Source organism: Anneissia japonica, unplaced genomic scaffold (assembly GCF_011630105.1).
Source record: "Anneissia japonica isolate Jap-2015-1 unplaced genomic scaffold, ASM1163010v1 scaffold2003_len1103335_cov173, whole genome shotgun sequence".
In the NCBI taxonomy this organism is placed as follows: domain Eukaryota; kingdom Metazoa; phylum Echinodermata; class Crinoidea; order Comatulida; family Comatulidae; genus Anneissia; species Anneissia japonica.
The window spans coordinates 854,284-876,616 of record NW_022758706.1 but is presented as its reverse complement, the minus strand read 5'-3'; the positions used below and the strand labels follow the sequence as shown (position 1 = coordinate 876,616).

The following is a 22,333-nucleotide window of genomic DNA, read 5'->3' as shown; positions in this document are numbered from 1 at the left end:
TATTTATCAAAAATGTATATTTGTTCTGTTGTAGTGGTAGACATAGATTAAGATTCCCTTTTTAGCTTTTTTGAGCTCAAAAATGCTGGTTCTAGGCCTCATAAGAATTAATTGAAAATTGTTAAACCTTGATAAACAGCTTATGCATAATCGCCACCACAAATATAATATAACACTGTAAATGACCAAATATCATTTTTGTAGCCTTATCATTTAGGCTTCTATGCAGCATTTTTTCATGTGCTTTTTGAGAGCGGCATTTATTGAAATTATTGTTAGAGTGTTAATTTGGTACAGTTTGCTGTACATAGGCCAATCTGACAAAGATGCAATGCCAGTTTTATTCATTTTGTGAGAAATCGGTTGTTGAAATATAATTAATAATATTTTATCTATCAGTGATACAAAACAATATATGCTGGCAATTAAGCACTGAGGCATGTATTCAAAACAGAATATGACTTGCAATGCAGCGTTACTTGAGAATGAGGCTTAAAAGAAAAATATATTCTTACTTGGGTGTGCCCTTATTTGAGAGGCATTTATTTGTTAATTTACAGATCATCTATGTTCTAACATAAACCGTAAATTTTTTAACTCAAAAATACATTGTAGTACACTTATAGTATTGATTTCATGGTGATCTTTTATTTAATTCTCATAAAACAGAAGATGGTTATTAATTTACAGAATGGGAACTAACAACATCAGACTATTAAAGTGACATATGGCATATATTTTGTCGTTTGTCACTTTATAAGTTTGAATTCATTGTAAAGTAACAAATGAAGTTTTGGTGCAATCCAGTGCAAGTGTGTGTTCTGTTTTTCGATTCAAGAGATTGTTTATGTAAATTTTGCTGCTTCGATGTTGATATTTTTACCATGTGTGTGAGCCACAGTTTGTAGAAAATAATATGGCATGCCTCTATTTATAATGGGTCTACAATGGAAAATACATTTCGAAATTGTAATGAGTAATGTATACAATAATAATTATTAATTATTCTTGCTATTGGACACAACACAATAATTTAATTAAAATCCACATTAAATTAAATATATTTTTTTTTAAATCATCTGGATCTAATAAATATTTTATTCGATCTTTCTTTTTCGAGGGTGGGGAGGGGGTGACAGCTTAGCCTGTTTGATGGGAGGCACCCATTTGTATCCATTCAGTTTTTCGTAGTTCTGTGTTTTCTTTTCCATCTTCATAACCCTGCAAATTGATATTGCTTAATGTACTTCGATGCCTGCAAACATGTCCAAACCACTTTAGTTAAATTTTAAGCATTGAATATAAATTGAATATACTTTTGAGTATTCCCTCTAATGGTTCAAATATTTTATATAAGATTTAAGAATAACTTATTGTCTGTATTTTTATTTTGGCTCAACACCCTTGTATTTTCTTTCGGCTGAAGTCTACCTCCAGAGATATGAATATAGAAAGCTTTAAAGTAAAATTTTGATAAATAAGTGATATATTGGAAGAGTAATTGAATTCGAAAAATGGAATTTTTCGAATATATTTTTAAGTCTAAGTGATTTTGGCACACAATAATTTTAATGTATCTACATTTTAGATTTGTATGTTTTTTTAAAAGTGCACATATGTAGAGGGCAAAATGTGTTTGTTGCCTTTGCTATATTTTCTTGCTAAAGCCTACAGTATATTGCTTGTCTTTTTCGGGTCAATAATGTTTTTTTAAGCTATCAATCAGGTTTTTTGCTATATACCTTATATACATGTATATATAATATATAAAATGTATATGAATGTGTATGTGTTTATATATACCCCACATATATACACACACACATATATATATATACTGTGTGTATATATATATATAGTAGTTATGATGCATCGAAGTGATGGGTGTATGTATATCCTGATGAACAGGCTTTTTATAACTTAATATGTAAGTTACTCACAGCAAATTGACTCATGAAATATATTTTTCAAATGACTTAAAAGCTTTTGATATGATAAGCAATAAAAACATTTGTAAAAAATGTGAAATGCAATGTAGTTTTGTAAATTGTATATGTAACAGAAATTCATTATTTTATGTAAAAATATCTATTTGTCTCTTAAATCACGTGAAAAATTCAGGAAATGCCTAAATTAAATGCCCATTCCACAGTGAGTTTTGAAAATGTTTGTTGCAAGAAGATGGTGTAAATTGTTGCTGGATAAATATATATATAAATGATTTTGTTGAAATAACACATACCATGGCATTTGTAATAAAGTGATGTACCAAACAGTTGTTAATCACACATTGTTCTTTGTCTGATCTGATACACTGGTATACATAAATACTAATAATTACAGTAAGCCTACTTCATAGCAAAAAGTAAACCCAAGACACTACCCTGTGGTATGCTAATTCTGGTTGATTTAGAAGTCACATTTCACTATTTGCATCCTTTCAGCCAAGGGGCCAAGAAAGGAGCGTTCACGTCTCGGTCTTTCACCACTAAAGGCTGAAAATCGTATCGTTAAGTAAATATGCTAAACAAAGTATGAAGTATAGAATCCCTGGGGGATGCAGTGGTGGTGCAAATGGTGCGATCGCAACCCCCCCCCCTCCTAAATTGCATTAAGAAAAATAATTGTTGTATTGTATTGATATTAATTACCGGTAAGATTTTAAAATTATGAGAGTGCAAATTCAATATCGATATCGATAATATATTCAATCACCAGTTAATTCAAGTGTCGTAAAATTTAGTCCGTGAATACAACTTTGGGTTTTCCATTTTGTTGTGTCTTTCTTTAATTGTGTTGGAAATGTCTGTTCCTATATACCTGTAGTACTAAAATAATCGCTAAAATTTTTACAATCAAGATTTGGATGAATATTGTTTGAATTTTTGTTTATTCTTTTCATCCTACAAACGTTTGGGATTGTGTTTATGTTTGTTAACAACTGACAAAGTCTTTATACACGATCACGATTGAATTTGATTTGGATTTTCAAATTTTGTTCGTGCATTTGTTTCTATAGTGAACGATTATTAAAAGGTGTTTGTCGGATAAGTGTTTAACTTGATCACAGTCATACATAATCTATGAAATCAGTGTGATCATTTTCATTGTATTTAGCTTAAGTAAATACAACTAATATACAAGATAATTGTTGACATTTTTCATGGGTTAATCTGATAAAAAACATCAATTCAATAAATATCGCCCATGTGCTTTTTCTTTTGATCATAAGAAGTAGAAATGCTTATTATTATTATGGTCAGTCCAACCAATAGCCGGCTCTTTAAAGATGCCCTCTGAGAACATCTAAAACTTAAAAATAAAAATATAATTATTGTCAAAATATAAAAATCGGAAAGACACTGCTCCAAAACCAAATCCATCGGTGGACATCTCAGTTGACATAGTCAATTTGCATGCGCGAGGGGCATCGACTGTACTCTTGAACCAGGGCCCCTCACTACCTAGTTACGCCATTGCATCCCTGTTCAATGTATCACCAATTGTAAATTATGATGAAAAAAAGTATGTTTAATCAAGAGGCCTACAGGAAACATTTTTGAAATGAAAGAAACGGGGAATGGGCAGACGATATTGGATAGTGAAAGAGAAATGGAACCAGTGAGGAGAAACGTGTAAATCAAAAAAAAAATGTTAGGCCATGGTACATGGTGCTACTACTCCAGACAAACGCTCAAGCAAGCAGAAGTCGGTGGAAGCTGCTGATAGAGGGGGGGGGGGGTGAGCCAGCCCGTCCCCGCCCACTTCCCTTAATTTTTTCAAAATTATAAAAAATTGAGAAAAAATATAATTATGATCATATTTATGTCTGAGAGTGCCATTTCCGGCCATCTAGAAGTGTCATAATCATAAATTTTCTTACCTCAGCCCCAAGCATGGTGGGGCTGAGGTGGGTGGACCTCTATCTAGGCCCTTCTATTTCGAATTCCTGGATCCTATTACCTCCGCTTACCTACATCAAGGAGGTTATTTATTCACTGCTGACCTTCTGTCTGTCTTTCTGCATCTGTATCGTCTGGTCGAAAACCGCTTCTCAGCTCACCAATTTTTTTTTATTAGGCCTATGGTTAATGTTTCAATTATTACATCTTATTTTAATTTTATTTATTTGTTATCCTATTTTGGTTTCGTTGTGTTAAGTATTTGTCAATAAAGACTTTTAAAAGTGTTTATGTTTCCTGCGTCGTCTGTCTGTTAGCAAGATTACGCAAAACTAATAAATGGATCATCGTAAAACATTAGTGGAATTGTACATAATAATCAAAGAAAGACACATTCAATTTTCGGAAGGACAGGGTCAAGAAAATTCGATTTTTTACATCCAGCATAAAAGAAAATAATGAAATCGCCCCATGTATTCAGGCAGCTCTCTTATACACATCTAGATGTGTATAAACCCCCCCCCCCCCCAAATTAAACACCACTTTCTGTGTTCCCGTTTAATTTCCTATCTTTTTACATTATCTGTTCCCTCCAATTAAAGACTCCCTCTATTTAGAGACCGAAAATCATGGTTTTAGTGGACCCAAATGAAAATTTTCCCTCAAATTAAAGACCACTATAAAATTAGTATTGATGTTAATGCTATTGTTTGTTTGTTTGCAGGCCCTCAGGAATTTTTTCAAGCATTAAATCTAACCTTCGTATAATGATTTTCCTATAGTGTACTATGCGGGTGGCGGAGCTCTACTAATTGCTTGTTATAGGATAAGACGTCTGTGTGCGTTTTGTGTATATAACGATAATGTTAGTGGTGGTGTTTGCAATATTTTAATGGAAAGTCGCTTAGAACAAGTACAGTAATTGATGTTTGAATTTCAAAGAAAGAATAAATAACACATGCAGTATCATTCTAAACCATTTAATTTATTTAATTATTATTAAAACAGTTCTCTTGTTATTGGTTGATTATTGAATTAACTATTCAAGAGAAGAACCGCATCGCATCTACATTTTGACTCCACATAAAATGGTTGACGCGTATCGATGACCAAGCTGAATAAGACGTAAAAATTACCCAGAATGCAATTTAATATGACTGAAATGACTTTAAATAATAAAACCTTTAACAATATTTTCACCCGCGACTACCAGGATACAAACAATCATGATTTCTCTTATCCAAGTAAAAGCTCATGTCGGTATCCAAATAAAACGAAGGTTGAACTTAATATTAAAGATGTTTAAATACAACGTATTACAAATATACAGTAAAGTTAAAATATACAAGTGGGAGGACATAATTACAATGTTAATTGGTCGCTATCTTTTATTCATTCGCATTTTTTTTTTCATATTATTCATTCGTTCTGACTTTCGACAATTAACTCTCTAGGAGTTAGAAGGTTACCGTATAGCTGCGAAATAAAATAAATATAAATATAAAGCGACATGTATAATACAAATATAAAGCGACATGTATAATCACAAAATCACGCCTTCATAAAGGACAGTGTAGGATTTCGAATTTTTTGGTGAAGAGTGATTTTGGATCTAACACGCACTTTTGCAGAAACACATGCGTTCACTGACGCGTTACTAAAATTGACCAGTATGGTTTTGGCTACAGTGGGTAAAAGCCGACCCGGCTAAGGACTCCATAAGTGTAGGACCATGGTTCTTAATAGGCCGCCCGTGTGAAAAAAAATCTACACCTAAAAGGATGTGATGATGATACAAAAGCGTTATTCAATTAATTGACTAATTGAGTCTTGATGCTTCGCAATACAGTATACTGATGAAGCCTAAAGACACATTGTAAACGGCGTTTTAAAAAGTTTAAATCCGGGTTTACATAATTAGAGGAAAGAAAACAGGATATCTTCATAACATTTTGCACTTTCGGAATTTCGATATCACACCTATTTCCTAGTCGTTCTATATACGTTCTATATACCCGTCGTACTATATTGTCTGCATCAGCAAAACAAAAAACTCCGGCAAGTAGCGGTAATATTTCTGTACTTCTACAGTACTTTTGAGATCAGTGCCCATTGGTGATTCTCTTCAACGATTATTACGCCTACTTTTATCTCAAATTATCTGTTACGGTTGTTGGTAGCATAACATGCCTATATCATTAAACATATTTCATTTAATTAATGTTATTTATTTTATCTATCAGAACAATATAAGTATGCATATTATATATATTTTCTGTTTAAGACACATTGTAGAATCATTTTAAAAGGTTTAAATCTCGATTTACATACGAAATATAGGAAGGAAAACATGATATCTTTATAACAGTTTGCTTTTCCGGAATTTCGATATCACACCTATTTCCTAGTCGTTCTATAGGTCCTATATCCATATTTGTTTGCATCAACAAAACAAAAAGCTCCCGGTAAGTAGCTACAATATACAATATAGGCCTAGGCCCTATTTCTGTTCTTATCCTGTACTTTTGAGGTCAGTGCCCATTAATGATTATTACGCCTACTTTTATTTCAAATTATTTGTTACGGTTGTTGGTAGCATAACACGCCTATATCATTAGACATATTTCATTTCATTATTTAATTTGTTTATCTATCAGAACATTAAGTTATATATATATTTTTAATGTTATTTTATTAATAACGTTTCTTATACACGGAATGCAATTTCTTACAATTTTAACCAGGGTGTAAACATAATATTGATAGCTATGTATTCTTTGCTTAAACTTACAGAATTTTTAAAAGTATATATTGTTGTGTAGCACAACAAAAAGAAAGTAGAATTTCAAATTACCAAAAACATTATAATGAGTTGCTTAATTACCGGTACTCAAATATTATCTTTGGCCCGTGAGCCCAACTCAAAATGAATGTTGGCCCTTTAAACAAATTGATTAAGAATCTGGGGTAAAGGAGAGGTAGAAATAGTGTCGAATGATTAGAGGTTCACCACCGCAACCTATTGATTGTGTGTTTGTTGAGTAATGAAATGTCTGTGTACATAGTTCGGGTGCTCAAATTAAACATACACTTGAAACTCGAATTGTACGTGGCAATTTATTTATTTGTACCCAGTATTGTCAACAAACACTCCCTAAAAACAGCTTGAAAATGCTCAGATTGTCGAAGCACCAGGGGGATTCGCCCCCAGAACCCCGCCGGGGCTCCGACCCTGGACCCCGGCGGGGACACTGGCTGCCCTTGCACGCGCGTTTCAGATCTTTTAGGTTGGTAACTATGTTAATTAAATGACTGAATAAAAATAAAACATCTAAATATGTCACTTGTGACATATCCATCTCTTAACATGTTCACAAAAAATGTCGGCGAATTGTCTGTCGGAAAATTGTCTGTCGGCGAAAGTCCTATCAGCAAATGTGGTGTCGGCAAAATCATGTGCCGGCGAATGGTATTTCGGTCAATAGTCTGTCGGCCAAATGTCTGTTGGTGAAACGTCGGGCCACGGTACTGGACATAGGCCAAGCCTACTGGCTAAGTTGAACGTAGGTCAAATTAGGCCTAGCCGCTATGTTGCAGCTAAAAACTACCCCATTAAGAACGGTTTTTTGTTTTGTTTTGTTTTGTTTTTTGTTTTTGTTTGTTTTTGTTTTTGTACGAAGAACGGTTCTTTGGCGTTCGCTGCACAAGAACCGTCCTTTATTGGGACGGCAAAATAGAACAGTTCTTTTTTGTGGGCCTTGTTTCAACTGCTACAAAGAACGGTTTATTCTCGTCAGTATAAGCAGACCCCGGGACACCTCTAAATATAGTGATATTTAAGACCACTTTTGTGCCTGTCTTTAATTACAGGGATTCTAATTAGAGACAAAGCTGCTAAAGACCTCCCAAATCCCGGTCCCAAAAGTGATCTTTAATTGGAGGGAGACCTACCAGTACCCTAAATACGAGGGCGATTCCATTGTTTCATTGAGGGTATGCTGCGTTTCAGCCGTCATACACGGACTACGTATTGTTAATATTCAGGCACAGGGCGGAAGTATGCAATCAATGGAGTGAATGCTCTAGTTATATAGCTGTTTTCATGCATGGTATTTTACCAATCAAATTTGAATTTACTGTGTAAATAGACCGAGCCGAAATAATGACTTTTTCTTCTAATAAAATTCTAATATTAAAGAAATTTTCTTTGTTAATAAAATTATCATTAAAAGTTTTATAAAAACAACTTCTATTGTGTTTTACTCACTAAATTTGAAAATTCTATTTAATCAGCTAATAAATTATAATGCATTTGTTGGTCTATGAGGAATTACCATCGATAGTATGGTAGTATAATATTAAAGCCGTTTATTAGGCCAAGTGAAAAAGAAAAATCAGTTTCTCCTCTGAACAATCACAAGACATGGAAAACATCATTAAGTGGGTGGGGGGGTGTTGGGTTTTCACTTTATGTAAAGCCTACTAACGACGCTCCTGCATACGTACATCCTTACTGAGGAGTTTATGCAGTAACGCACCAAAACCAGAAGTCGCTTTCATTAGTAACGTGATATTCAAGTCACTAGAAAAGGATTGTAATCACTTGAAAAAATAAGAATTCAAAAAATTAATTAAATACATTGAAGCTAAGGAGGCAGTGAAAAAGAAAGCTGGTGTGGATGGGGAACTATTATATATTTTTACTTGGCCTTATACCTGTTTACACAGTCTTCATGTAATAAAATGCTTTTTGATGAATATTTTATATAATTTATTTTTTAAAATTCAATTATATTCAATGATTCCCACTACCAGTTTTAGAAAGACTATTTTGAATTAGAAATTTTGTTTTATGATTTTTGTTTTTTGCCTTTCTCGAACTATTCCATTCTAAGTAAATACCATTCTAAAAAAAAAACCAAAAAAAAACAAAAAAAATGGGCCATTATGGAATTATCCGTGGCAACCTTTATATTGGTTTACGCAAAGAATATGGACTGCAAGAAGTCCGACTCTCAGGTTTTCATTGGAACGTAATCCTATTTTCAAAAATTACTACTACAAACTAGAGGGCGTCCTTCAAAAAACGAGTTTTGAACTCTATTCGCTTTCTGATAGGGCGCCCCCTACCTCATGGTAGTACTTTTTTAACGTTTAATTGCCTGCATACAAAATCAGGGCAGTCGGCCTCCTGCAATTCTATACGCTTTGATTTAAGTCCGGCCCCTATCTCATCGCGAAGCCCTCGCGAAGATACATAGTGAGCTATTGTATGCTTTACGGCGGACCAAGACGGTATTGTGGCAGTTTGCGAACGGAATCTCGGTTTCCTGAGAAAATAACACTGATTTTTAGTGATTGTGAATCTCTGTATTCGTCGAACTATTGATAAAAGAAAAAGAGCGTTGGTAAAATCTGTGTGGTAGGCCTAAAGCTGGATACTTAGGATTAATATCTTAGTACTATCCTAAGGATGAACGACGTTAAGATGGCCAATGCTGGTACTCAAAACTCGCATTCACGACATGTTAACTACGGCCATGGAGCTAATCAAGACAAGAAGAATGGGACTCATGGTAATATGGCTAACAATCTGAAAACGAATAAGAAATGGGTTCGATTAGCGACTGTTTTTGCATATGTACTGTCTGTTTCTCTTGTCGCTATTGTACTCGCAATATATTACAGCTTCGTATGGGAACCATCTCCGACGCCTGAACAATGCACGGTAAATACAGTTTGTTTTCTTATGTTCTTTTCATTTCGCCGTTACTGATCATCAGCATTGTATCGATTATTAATCTCCTCTGTGATATTCTTTTCACATTCTAATTCCTACAATTTTAGTTGTCTTCATGCATAGGGATACAATAAGATTACTGTAAACATTTAGTATTAACAAGCCCCACTCTCCGGTAAACATAATTTTTTCAAGGTGATCAATTTCGTGGAATTTGTCATCTTGTCAAAATATTAAATGATTAATTGTAATGAGTGATTATGCATTGCAGAATTACTAATGATAAAACAGTTAAAAAATTATTGACAACTATTGACAACATAAAACATTGTTAAATTATCAATTTTTTTTTCTTTATGAAATCTTCAATTAATCTATGTTTCAAGCCAAGTTGAAAATGATGTTTCTCATTTGTATGTACTTGTTTTAAAATTTATTTGTTTCATGTTAGGATGCATGCTATTACCATTAATGCATTTTTAATGAATTCTTCTATTGTTAGCCTGTGTGTCCATTTTACACTACAGAGAGTACCAGTAACTGAATAATCTGATGGCTATAAAAGGGGCCTCCTTCCATTTTACATTTTACATTTAAAGGATCTTTATCAAAGAAATTTTTTGGCCTAAATTATTGTTTTAACACAACTTTTTATTGATTTTATTTAAAAAAACCAATACAAAAATGATACAAATCCAGTAGTGGATTCAAAGTGGTGGGGGGGGGGGGTTCAGCCAGCCCAAGGCCCCTACATTTTTCAGAATTATAGATAAAATGGAGAAAAAAGGGAAAATTATATAATCAAATTAATTTCTGAGAGTGCCATTTCTGGCCATCTGGAGGTGCTACAATCATAAATTTTGCTTATTGATCTACATCTGTGAAAGTCACTCCAGGCTCCCTCTATTTTGAATTTCTGGATCCGCCACTGAAAATGGACAATTGAGAACCTATAAATTCAGGAAATATCATTCCACACAGTTTATTTGCATTGTGTCCATTAACATAAAGTGCTATTAAAGCTGCAAAAATATATTTACAGGTAAATTTTGTATTAAAATTATGATGATTTGGTAAGAATTTTCCCTCAAACTAAATTTAAATTAATTTCAAGCAAATGATCATTATTTTCGGAATTTAAAAAAATAAACATTAAAATTGGTGGTTTTCCTACTGTGGTGTCAATGTCTTCAGTGCTTTTTTGGAAATTAGGATTACGCAATAAACAAAATTATAAACAATTTAGAAAAATTGTACCAGCTTAAATACTGTACACAAGGTTAGTTAAAAAGAAGAATATAAAACAAAATAGAAACAATAATGTAAAATTTAATATTCTCTTATTATTGTTACATTAAAGAATATTACATTACTTCACTGATATCCTAAAACCATGGAGGTATACTGTATACTGTACCTTCATGCTATAACTTACTGCACAGTAAAAAAAATATATATATCTAAGAACTTTTAAAAACTGAACACACTTCATTTTCTTTCCAATGAACTCCCATAACAATGTGACAGTAAGGGGTCGTTTACAATTTCCAACATTTTCACAAGTGTAAAAACAGTAGGCTACACTAGGGGGGAGGGAGTAGGCAAATTTGTACATTTTTACATACTATATGCATGATTCAAAATAACATGCAATATATGAAATAATAAACTTTTATAACCAATTACAGTATATTGCAACCATTGATATAATATAGATTTTTATATAACCAAATACAGTACTTTAGTTGACTTTTCACAAAAAATAGAGAAAGGTTTTGCAAAGTCAACATTTTTTATATGTACACTTTCAGGGGGGGGGGGGGGCTAGTGGGGGGGGGGGGGGGGGGGGGGGGGCTACTGAAAAAGAGTACTGTTTGTACACTTGCGAAAAATGTTGACGACCCCTTAACACGGCAGATATTCGAATAGTTTCATTTGGTTTGCTTATAACAAGGTAGTTTGTTGTAACTCGTAAAGATTTAAAGGTCTCTGGGCTTCAAAAACCAGAACCTTCGAACATTTGAAATAACAAATATGACAATTCAAATAAAATTGAACATAAACCTGCTGCACTCAGTATTTTGATAGCCTGGTGCTCCTATTTTCCCTCTCATTACTGTCTCTTATACACATCTAGATGTGTATAAGAGACAAGGTATAAAACATGCACAGCAAGCAGCCCTGAGACTGAAAACTTTGAACTTAACAAGATTTTTAAAATATGCTCTACTAATTACAATTACTTATTAAAAAATAACCTCAAAAGATTGTCACTTAAAAGCACTGAATTTCAATTATTACTAATAAACAATTTTTAAAAAAGTTGGAATTAACATTTAGGATATATAAAAATATAATATTTTAAAAATTAATTATTTTAATTATCTTTCAGGCTACAACTACACCTTCTACAATGTCTACACCTTCAACTGGAGCGTAGTAAGAAGATGATGTAAAGGATTTACACTTTAAGTTCAGTTCTGTCTATGATGGACTAAAACTGTGTGATCTATACACATATGATGTGTCTGAATTCTTAAAGAATAGGCATCACCATTTTTTATGGACTAAAAACATCTTGAATTTCATCTTGATAATTCATTGTCATCGTAAAAATGTCTGCATCATCGACGAGTTCTTGGTGACACAACTCTTCTTTCGCCAGGTCGCAGATTTTTTTTTAGATTTGTTTTGGTTGCAGATACATCCTTTAAGCTTTCAAATTAATTGCATTGTTCTCTCCTTTATTTCTGTATTTTCCATGTGATATAGGCCTATAAGTCAGATGTTGGGTCTAAAATACTGGAAGCGTGTATTACTATGGTGATGCCATTTGGAGAATAGCAGGCTCAGAATTTGTACGTTTTTAACAGGATTATGGGGGTGGGGGCTCACTGAATATTGCAACTTTCGGGACAGAGACATCAAAATTCAAAGAACCTTGTAGTTTGACTTCAAATCAGAATGGAAATGTAATCAATAGTATTCATCTAGTGAAAATACATTGTATATAACATACTGTAGGTTGATTAGAATTTTTGGAATATTTGGAGAAAAAAATACATAAGACACTGTAACTAAAGCTTACTGTAAATAGGGTGACTACTGTATAACTAATGTAGGGTTAAAATAACTAGGGTCACAGTAACTATGGTTATACTAATGTAACTATGGTCACTGAAACTTGAGTTAAAGTATTACTAAGGTAATTAAAAGTGTTCAAACATGATATATTTTTAAATACTATGTAGATGTTTATATTAGTTTTCTATTTGTAGTTGTTGGGAATCCAGATAAATTCTGCTTGTATTCTCCACAGCCTTTCATTGTCTTGAGTCATATATATTATAATTTAATAATAACAAGACATTCGCCTTCACAGAAAGTGTAATCATTTGATGGTATTTACGTATGTATGCGCAAGACAACTCTATACCATTCAAAATATGCAGCCTCATTAGTGGTCTGCCAAAAGAATTGCAACATGATACTCATCAATATGGCTTGGTTGCAATTGTGTTATTCTCACATTAATTATAAACTTACCATGTACCAAGCCCTTTGCAAAATTAGTGCATCAAATGTTAGGTTAAATGCACTACAAACCACCAATTTTAGAATATGCAGTGCAATGAATGAAGATCTAAATAGACCATGCATATTTGAATAGTCTGAGGGAGTTTCCAAGAACTTGCATTGATAAAATGCTGGTCTAAATGCTGATAATTTTTTAAAATATTTAAATCTTAAATTAACATGTTTATAGGGGTGTGTATATATTGAGCTGTAACCTAATATGTATATACAGTAATATATATATATATATATATATATGATTTTTTTTTTATTAAGTATTCTTTTTATAGTAACAAGTGTATTAAAGGATAGATTTGGACTGTTATTTATTCAATTTAAAATTATCAGAAATATGTGTAACATGGATTATCGCATATTATATAGTTATGATAACATTAGTAGACAATTATATTGGCAATGATTTATGCTCTGTAAATTTTCATTATTCATTCCTTTGAGAGAAATGGTAGACTTAATCATGGATTTGACATACAGATCAGTTTATTTGGATCAGTGATTTGTGAATTGACCTGCTATGAAAATATGCTGGATCATCCAAAGCTCGTGAAAAGTACCAAATATTTTATGCTGGTAGATGCAACAATGATGGGCCTTGATTGTCTACATCAAACACCATTCGTCATACTTGAATGATTACTGATGATGCATAGAAATTTCTATAGTTGTGTTTTTGTATGGCTTAGTCTTTTGGAAGTATGGTTGAATAGAATTGTTATTTATGTAGCCTAAGTACACATGGGAGGAAATGCAATGAGGTCATTTTTTTAGCCTAGCATCTGGGTTTTTTTTCACATAAATATCATGTAGTTGGGGAATTGAGGAGACAAAAATTTAATCTCTGCCTACAAATCATGTTGGTTTTCTATTAGTTAAAGGCTTTGAAAATTTGATGTTTATGCTGATTTCGTAGAATAAAATATATATCATATCACCAAACTCATCATGTACACGATTCATTTTTGTTACTCAATGTTCTTGTTTGTTTTATTCGAAGTTGTTATTGATTAATGTGTATAATTATTATGTTAACAACATCAATCATTATTATTATTCTTCTCTTAAATAATGTTGTGTCGCTCAAAACAAGGATGTTTAAATTGTACTGTAGTTTGAACGACCCACACACTTCAAAAGCACAGGTATTCTTTAAGTGAATTTTCATTATAATATGAATGAATATGAATAATTCAACATATATTTTGAATATCCATTAATGCTATGTATATGACATTCTGAATATTCATTGTTTTAAAATATTCATCAATATTTTACTATTCATTGTTTTTTATAGATTAGCTCAACAGTAAATTGAGTGTAATTTATTGTTTTGAAATGTATAAAAAAAATTATAATTAAGAATAAGGGATGCTAAATACACAAACATTATATTAATTTCCAGGTAAACCAATTATGCAACTAGAAACAAAGGAAGACAAAACTTAAGCTCTAGCTGAAATATATACAGTACCCTTTGGATTGCCAAAAGTGTAAGACCCTATCGGAGTGCCTCTCCAATACTGTACTTGATCAAACTAGCACAAATGCAATAATATAATAAAAATTTAAATTTAAAGTAATTTATGTTAAAATATTACTAAAGATAAATGACTAATACATATGAAAAGCATACACTGCACTATTTAGGTCTTGGATTCTATCATGCATCACACTGTCCATGATCACACACTATAGCAGTTTCATTAACATATCAATGGTGTTCACTCTTATTCTTATATTATTGGTATCTGTAAACAACTCAACCAAATTGTATCGAAATTTTACAGGAGATTATTGGTTTACTCATTATAATTTTTATGATTTTTAAAATTATGTGACTATAATTGTAGCAGTGTTGAATATCAATGTATATTTTTTTGTCAATTAAGGATGTAATGAAATCGATGTGATGATTTCCTTTACAATAAATTACAGACCAAGGTTGAATTTTGTATTCTGTGCATAATGGTATAATCATGGAGCATGATAATGTATTGGTATTTCCCAAATATTTTAAGAAAATATTTTAATACTCATGAATATTCATAATGTTTTAAATATTCAATGCTTGAATATTCATTAGGTTTGTATATTTACTGAATATTTATTCAGGGCTGGAGCCAGTAGATGCCCCTGTTGTGGAGAAATTTTTTTAATGTATTTTCTACATATTTAGTAGGCTCAAAAGTCGATTAAAGAAGCCTTTGAAACCCCTGAAATTGTCATGTTTGCCCCCTGGACCTCATTTGAAACATTTTGAGCGACACCCGACCACGCCCACTTTGCTCACGTCGGGGGACATCTGGCAAATCCTGGGGCAACCGCTGTGTACATTATGCATTGAATATCCATAATGACATTCATGATTTAATTGTTCATCAAATGTTGAATGCTCATATTTTGCATATCATAATCATTCATTATGTTTTAAATATTCAATAATACCGATTTTGAATATAAATGATATGAATATGCATTATTTTTTTAAATATTCATAAGTATTTTATTTTTGAAAGACTAACGAGCATGTGAATTGATTTTTAAAAATTTATTATGTTTGGAAAATGCAATTAACAATTTTTTCAGTGTTATGTTTAAGATATGCCTTATTGATATTTCTGAGATTGTTATTGTTATGTAGATCGTGTTTGTTAACCAGAGACCTTTTCAGTAATAACATGGGACATGTATGTAATAGATTATTAATATATAAATGCTATTAAAAAGAATAACAGTATTTAAAAAGAGATGAGTCTCTATAATGCATATACAGGCATATAGGCCTATTCCTATTTTTGTTCTACACATTATTACACCAGGCTATGGACTAAAATACCAACTGGCTCCAAATTAAGAAGTCTCCAAGTAAATAATTAAGGTTTTGGAATTATGTTGATGATGCTTATTACATTTGCACGTTCAGGCTACTGAGCTCGGAACCGAAGTACTGTTTTTTAGATTTATGCTCCCGCGATAGCCTCCGGTTGTAAACATAGTATTTTAATCTTGTAATATTTTTCGTTCTTTTACGTGTTATACCATCACCGTTATGTATGGATCAGGGGAGGATTTGGTGTGGGGGGCCCGGTCCGGCACCGCACCCCCCCCCCCCTTGTTTTTTTTGGAAAGTAAAAAAAAAAGGAATAAAAGAGAAAGAAAAAAAAAATTGATCGCCCAAATGTTATTTTCAGGCGTCTAGAAAACAAAAGTTTTGCGGTGGCATTCCCCGGACCCTCTAGGGTGGTGTTATCTCGATCAGCCTCCTTTTGCCTCCCCCTTTTTCGGACATCCGCCCCTGAAGCAGGGGTGGCGCCAGCGAGGGGCCGGGGGGGAGACTGTCTCTTATACACATCTAGATGTGTATAAGAGACAGCCCCTCCCCCGTCGGGAAGAATAAGCACAATTCGTCGGGGAGAAAAAATTGTATGTATTTTCTACATATTAGTAAACTCTTAAATCGTTTAAATAGCCTTTGAAACTCCGAAATTGTCCACTTTCGAAACCTTTTGATCGAAGCTCGACCACGCCCACTTTGCTTTCTTCGGGGAAATCTGACCCCTCGTCGGGGACCTCGGCCCTCCCGTTGGGCAAATCGTGGCGCCACCCCTGCCCTGACTCATACATTTCTGTACTAGGCTCGCTCTTTGTTTTTCCAAGGAAGTGTTGAAACAAGTCAATAATTTACGATGTTCTATCCGTGAAATGTATGGTTAACTACCTACGCAGTTTAGATATTCATTAATTTTAATTGAACGTAATATCCAGCATCATCATAAACACCATCATCTCCAAGACCCTAATTAGGCCTACACTCCTCTGGTGGTGGATATTAATAGAATCAGAATAAAAATGATCTTAAAGAATGGTACAGTACTAGCTCGCTCTTTAATAGTTTCCCCTCAAAACTTGAAACGATCAATAAACCATGATGTTCTATACGTGAACTAACATGTAACATGAATTGTAGGGTAATTACTCGTAATCGCGTTTGTAAACGCAGATTTCTGTTATTTAAATTAGCCTATTCGTCTGCTGAGCTTGATGTTAACACTACTGTATATTTAGTCTCGTTACTGATTTACTGCGTTTAACTGACAGGTTGGACTTTCATTCTGGACAGTATTAATCCTCATAATTCATGTCGGCTTAGCTTGATTATACTGTACTAAGTATTATACTCTGGATGTGATATTCCCGTTGGCTATGCCGTTAATTTATTATTTTGAACGAACCATGCACAATTGCCATTGAACAATAAGTACCGGAAAATATAGGACTATATATGGAAGAACTCTCTCAATGTCTGAAGAGAGTATTTCCTATAATAATAATAATAATAATAATTTCCTATATTCCGTATATCTTGACAAATAAGCCAACATACGGTTTATCCGAGTAATATTAAAATAACTATACAATATCATTGACGTAGAAACAAACTAGAGGTCAAATGTCATGATAATAGATAGATATAATATTAAAGTGATAGGCCTATTGTCTGTCCAATATTGTCAAGGGTTCATAACTCCCTAGTGTCGGTTATAGTGATTCACAAGTATATTCTCATCATCAGTATCATTTTTCAAATTAGATATGAAATATTATTCCATAACTCGCTGGTTTAATTAAACCGGACAGATCCGTGTACAGGTATAGATAGGTCTATATGTAGGCCTATAATTTTAATAGTCATAATGAAAAAATATGATCTGTTCAAATTTCACTTTAGACTTCCCATCGCATCGTTAAATATGAAATTTTATTTTTTGTACATCAGACATGATCAGACATACTGTACCTAAATGCGGCCTGGTACCGGTATGCAAGCGTAGGGTTTTAAACAAATATAAATTAATATATTCCACAGTGTTATAAATTGAAACGCAGGCTCATATTATAATACTAGGCCACTTTTTCCAGTCGATCGCAGCAGGGGAGGACATGGGGCTAGATCACCCCACCCAAAAAGAGAAAAGTAAATGGAAGGAGGGAGAGTGGAGAGAGAAACGAACAGGTGTACTGACCGCTGCATTATACCACTATTAAAGTATAATAGAGTTTACTTTACAATACACTGTACCACTGACCCAACCCCCGCTGGTGCTTTGGAAATCGCATTTCCCCTACCCTGAATTTTCTCTGGAATCTGTGCTAACAATACTCAGACAAAATGAAAGACAATGTAAGGCTAAAAGATACGCACGCTACATACAACGTTCTCAGCTGGATTAGATTAGCTGGAACAGGCTAGAAAGAGGAAGCTACAATGGGAAATCAACGACAATATGAAGGATAATATTAAAATGAAAAAACATAAGTCTCAAGAAACTTGGAGAAATCGATTATATATCTTTTAATTTAATGAAGGGTTATTAATTCTTCAAATTCAAAAATCCGTTGTTGAATAATTACTTCCCAAAATTCATAGATGAAAACTAATATATTTGGAATTACTCGATTCACTTTAAAGATTACACGCGTTGAATATAAAGTATGCTTACTTGGTAATCTGCCTGTTGAAAATATTTTATATGCATATATTTGCCATTAAAGACTACAGACCGTTGATAAAATGTATTTATGCAAATCATATTTCTGTCATTAAAACGCGATGCTATTGTATTACGCACCTGCTTAAAGTTGCCCTCTAGTGTTGATATCGTAAGGCTAATTAGGGATTTTTAATTTGAGACCGTGTTAATGCGGACTCGCATTTAAAAAATCCTGATTTATTAATCCTTGATTTGCTGATGATGTTGTGCGTATCTTAATTCACATGTAGACGCGCTCGTTCCATGGTACGCGCGAACATGACGTTGTACGCAATCATTAAAGGGTTACTTTAATGATTTCCCATAAGTTGATTCTATGCACGAATGTGATCAACGGATTGTTATTATAATTTCTTCATTTCTTTGTCTTCTGTTCCGTCTGCTTGCGGAAATAGTGAGTTTGTGCAATAGGCCTACTTTATATATTTTATGCCCCTATCGTTTCATATATATAATTTATATATAGAAATGAAACAACTTTGAGCTAATAGGCCTATCATTTTCTGTACAGGTAGGCTAAGTGATGTAGATACAAATTGATGAGAAGGTGCAGTTAGATATTTTTTCTAATTTCTGTTTCATAATATATAATTTAAACATTTTATATAGAAATAAAACAATTTAAGCTGTAGGCCTATCATTTTCGGTACAGGTAATGATGTGGATGCAACTTGATAAGTATTGCAGTTAAATATCTTTTCTAATTTCATTGTCTTTTCCCATTTCCTCTGCCTAAAGACCCTTTAAGATCAAGGGGCCCTGGCTTTAGCCAGCAATATATAGGTTTTACGATACTGCATATTACCAATAAAATTTAGTAAGTGGACAGAGTTAAACAGTCAACGCCTTGTTAGAAATTTGACTTGTAATTCTGCATCGGAAACAACAGCTGGTTGTTGTTGAATCGCCATATGACGTTCACGTCATTAATATGATAGGAGGATGCGTTGCTATGATGACAACAATTAAAATTGTGCTATATTTACATGTAAATAGAAGGTGAGCCAATTTGGAAAAGGTGTTGATTTTACTTTCTCTCCTCCATCTACTTATTGTTTACATAGATGGAATGCGATATAATAAATAAATAAACAGAATGAAGAAAACTATAGATAATGTCGTAGATAAAAAAATGTTTACAGACTTTTTCAAATTAGGAGATAGCCTATATAATGGAGAGGATTTTTATTTACATTTAGATAATATTAAGTGTCTTGAATTATTGTCGGACATCTTACTATACATTTCATTTCCCATCTATGGTTGGCGGACACAGCGACGAAAGCACGGGAAACGTGTCCCTCCAATTCCCATAGATTGCAAATTTATTTAATAAAAAATATTCCAAAAATGCAGTACACATTCCCTGCCTCAGTATCGGATCGGCTAAAAATTGTTGACGCAAGATCGCTATTCTAAAAAGTAACACGGTGATTTCGGAAGATCACTGAGAAAAATGCGTTGCCAAAATTGAAAGCTAGTAAAATCATGGAGGTATACGGTACACCATGGCGTATCTAAGGGTGCGCGGAGCCCACCCCCATAAAAAAAAAAACTGCTACTCCTCTGGAGGCAAAAAATTACGCTAAAATAGTTAAAAAACACATAATACCACCGTATTTTACCAGCTAGCGCCCCTTATTTTACCATCGAGCCCTCCCATTTCACTTTTGCGCCCCTATAAGCCCCCTCCCCAGCATTTCAATACCCCTAGATACTGGGTATACATGTATATACCTACCTCCATAGTAACATAATATTTTAAACTCCGCTCTTTCTACCTTAACACGTGAAGTGCCATCAATTGTAGGCTTTTCAACAATATTTTCATACACCTTATGATGCGTGACCATTTAATTATAATTATCTCAACATCGTTAACTTCTGACATTTAGAATTGTTATGCTGCACTGAAAAATAGTTCTAGCAATAATAATAGTGATGATAATAATGATAATAATAATAGACTTTAAAATAATACTTGAAAATAATAGGCCTATTACTAATAAAAATGATAATTTCATTCTAACAATAATATTATCTGCCTATGGGAGTCCTAACAATAGTAATAATAATAATAATAATAATAATAATAATAATAATAATAATAATAATAATAATAATAATAATAATAATAATAATAATAATACTTTCAAATTATACTTACTTTAAATATTACTAATAAAATTGATACTTCTAACAATAATAGCTGCCTATGAGCTTATGCCTTTTTATCGGGTTTGGTTACAAAGTTATTATAACACCGTAATAAGGATTTTCTGTTATAGCAAACATATGAGTATAAGCTATAGTAATAATAATTCAGTCTAACTCCGACGAAATATTATACAGTACAAGTGATTAGTAAGACTAATACTTTATAATGCTTTTTAAGGTTCTGCAAATTAGAAGCGGTATTAGGCTGTTATTCGTCTCTTAATGGGTCTTTTTAGAGTGTCGAATGGTCGAGCGGTTAAGGCACCGCAATACGAGCTGGTTCGAACAGCACCCTCGCCTATGGTTTTGGAGGTGGAACTAAGTCTTTTTAGGATAAGGAATAAACCGTAGGCCAAGAGTACAAGTGGCTCATGTGCACTTTAAAGAACTCATCTTTCGAGATGAGTAGGGGGTTAACCCTGTGTACTGGTCCATTCCAGCCCCTGTTGACAGACGAGAGTAGCTGGTACCGGTTTACTGGGTAGCTCAGACACTAATAAAACGTTAGGGAAGAGTAAAGGTTACCGTACGAGCTAGTTCACGTTTCGAGCGCTTTCAGACTGGTGTGTAAAGCGCTGTATAAATCCAACTATTATTATTAACTGACCAATACAATCAGGGCCATGGATATGCAACTATCTCACAACCACGAGTGTTTCCCACAACGCACGATATGCTGCAATTTTGCGGGACTTTAGCATCAATAGGCCTATACAAGGGGCGATCTTGATGGATCAAACCATGGATGTAATCAAACACATATGGAACACAAGCTCCTCGGTGGAGGAGAAAAACATATACAGTACTCCATTTATTCATTATTTAATTCGTTCGACGTATGCTGTTGATTGAGAATCACAATGTTCATCATGTGAGCGTATCCGCAATAATGTGATAAAATCATACATACGTCTACCATGTTAGATAGACCTCTAATATTTTCATTCTCAAATAATTCTCTTTATACTACTTCAAACAAGCATAATAGTGTATCTATTTTTATATTAGACCTATTGATAGATTGATACGTTTAGTATTTTGGATAGAATCTAGTTTATATTGAGAATACTTGCAGTTGTTATCTGATTTCCCCACGGCGTTTCACTTGTGCCTTATGGGTTAATTTATTCTTTTAACAACACTATCACAGAAGGTTTTTTTTTTCATACAATGATTGTGATATTTAAAACAAGCACATTCGATATACTCTAGAGCCTTTTAATTTCTTTATTTACCCACCGTACCACCGTATGACATCATCGTAGGGACGGCGGCGACGACTGGGGCCCACAGTGACGGCGCCAGCGGGGGGGGGGGCAGGGGGCTTC

General features: G+C 33.4%; 1 protein-coding gene across 1 annotated transcript; it reads left to right on the top strand.

Moving 5' to 3' along the window:
• The first annotated feature begins 9,121 nt into the window (after nucleotides 1-9,121).
• Nucleotides 9,122-12,133, top strand: LOC117125361 (putative transmembrane protein INAFM2). Its single transcript, XM_033271845.1, has 2 exons — nucleotides 9,122-9,630; nucleotides 12,035-12,133. The coding sequence occupies exons 1-2, from the start codon at nucleotides 9,376-9,378 to the stop codon at nucleotides 12,080-12,082; spliced, it is 303 nt and encodes a 100-aa protein (XP_033127736.1). The 5' UTR covers nucleotides 9,122-9,375; the 3' UTR covers nucleotides 12,083-12,133.
• Nucleotides 12,134-22,333: the final 10,200 nt, after the last annotated feature.

Coding starts and splice junctions, on each gene's coding strand:
- LOC117125361 (XM_033271845.1), top strand. CDS start 9,376: ATGAACGACGTTAAGATGGCCAATGCTGGTACTCAAAACTCGCATTCA. Junction 9,631..12,034: donor CGACGCCTGAACAATGCACG/GTAAATACAGTT, acceptor ATTATCTTTCAG/GCTACAACTACACCTTCTAC.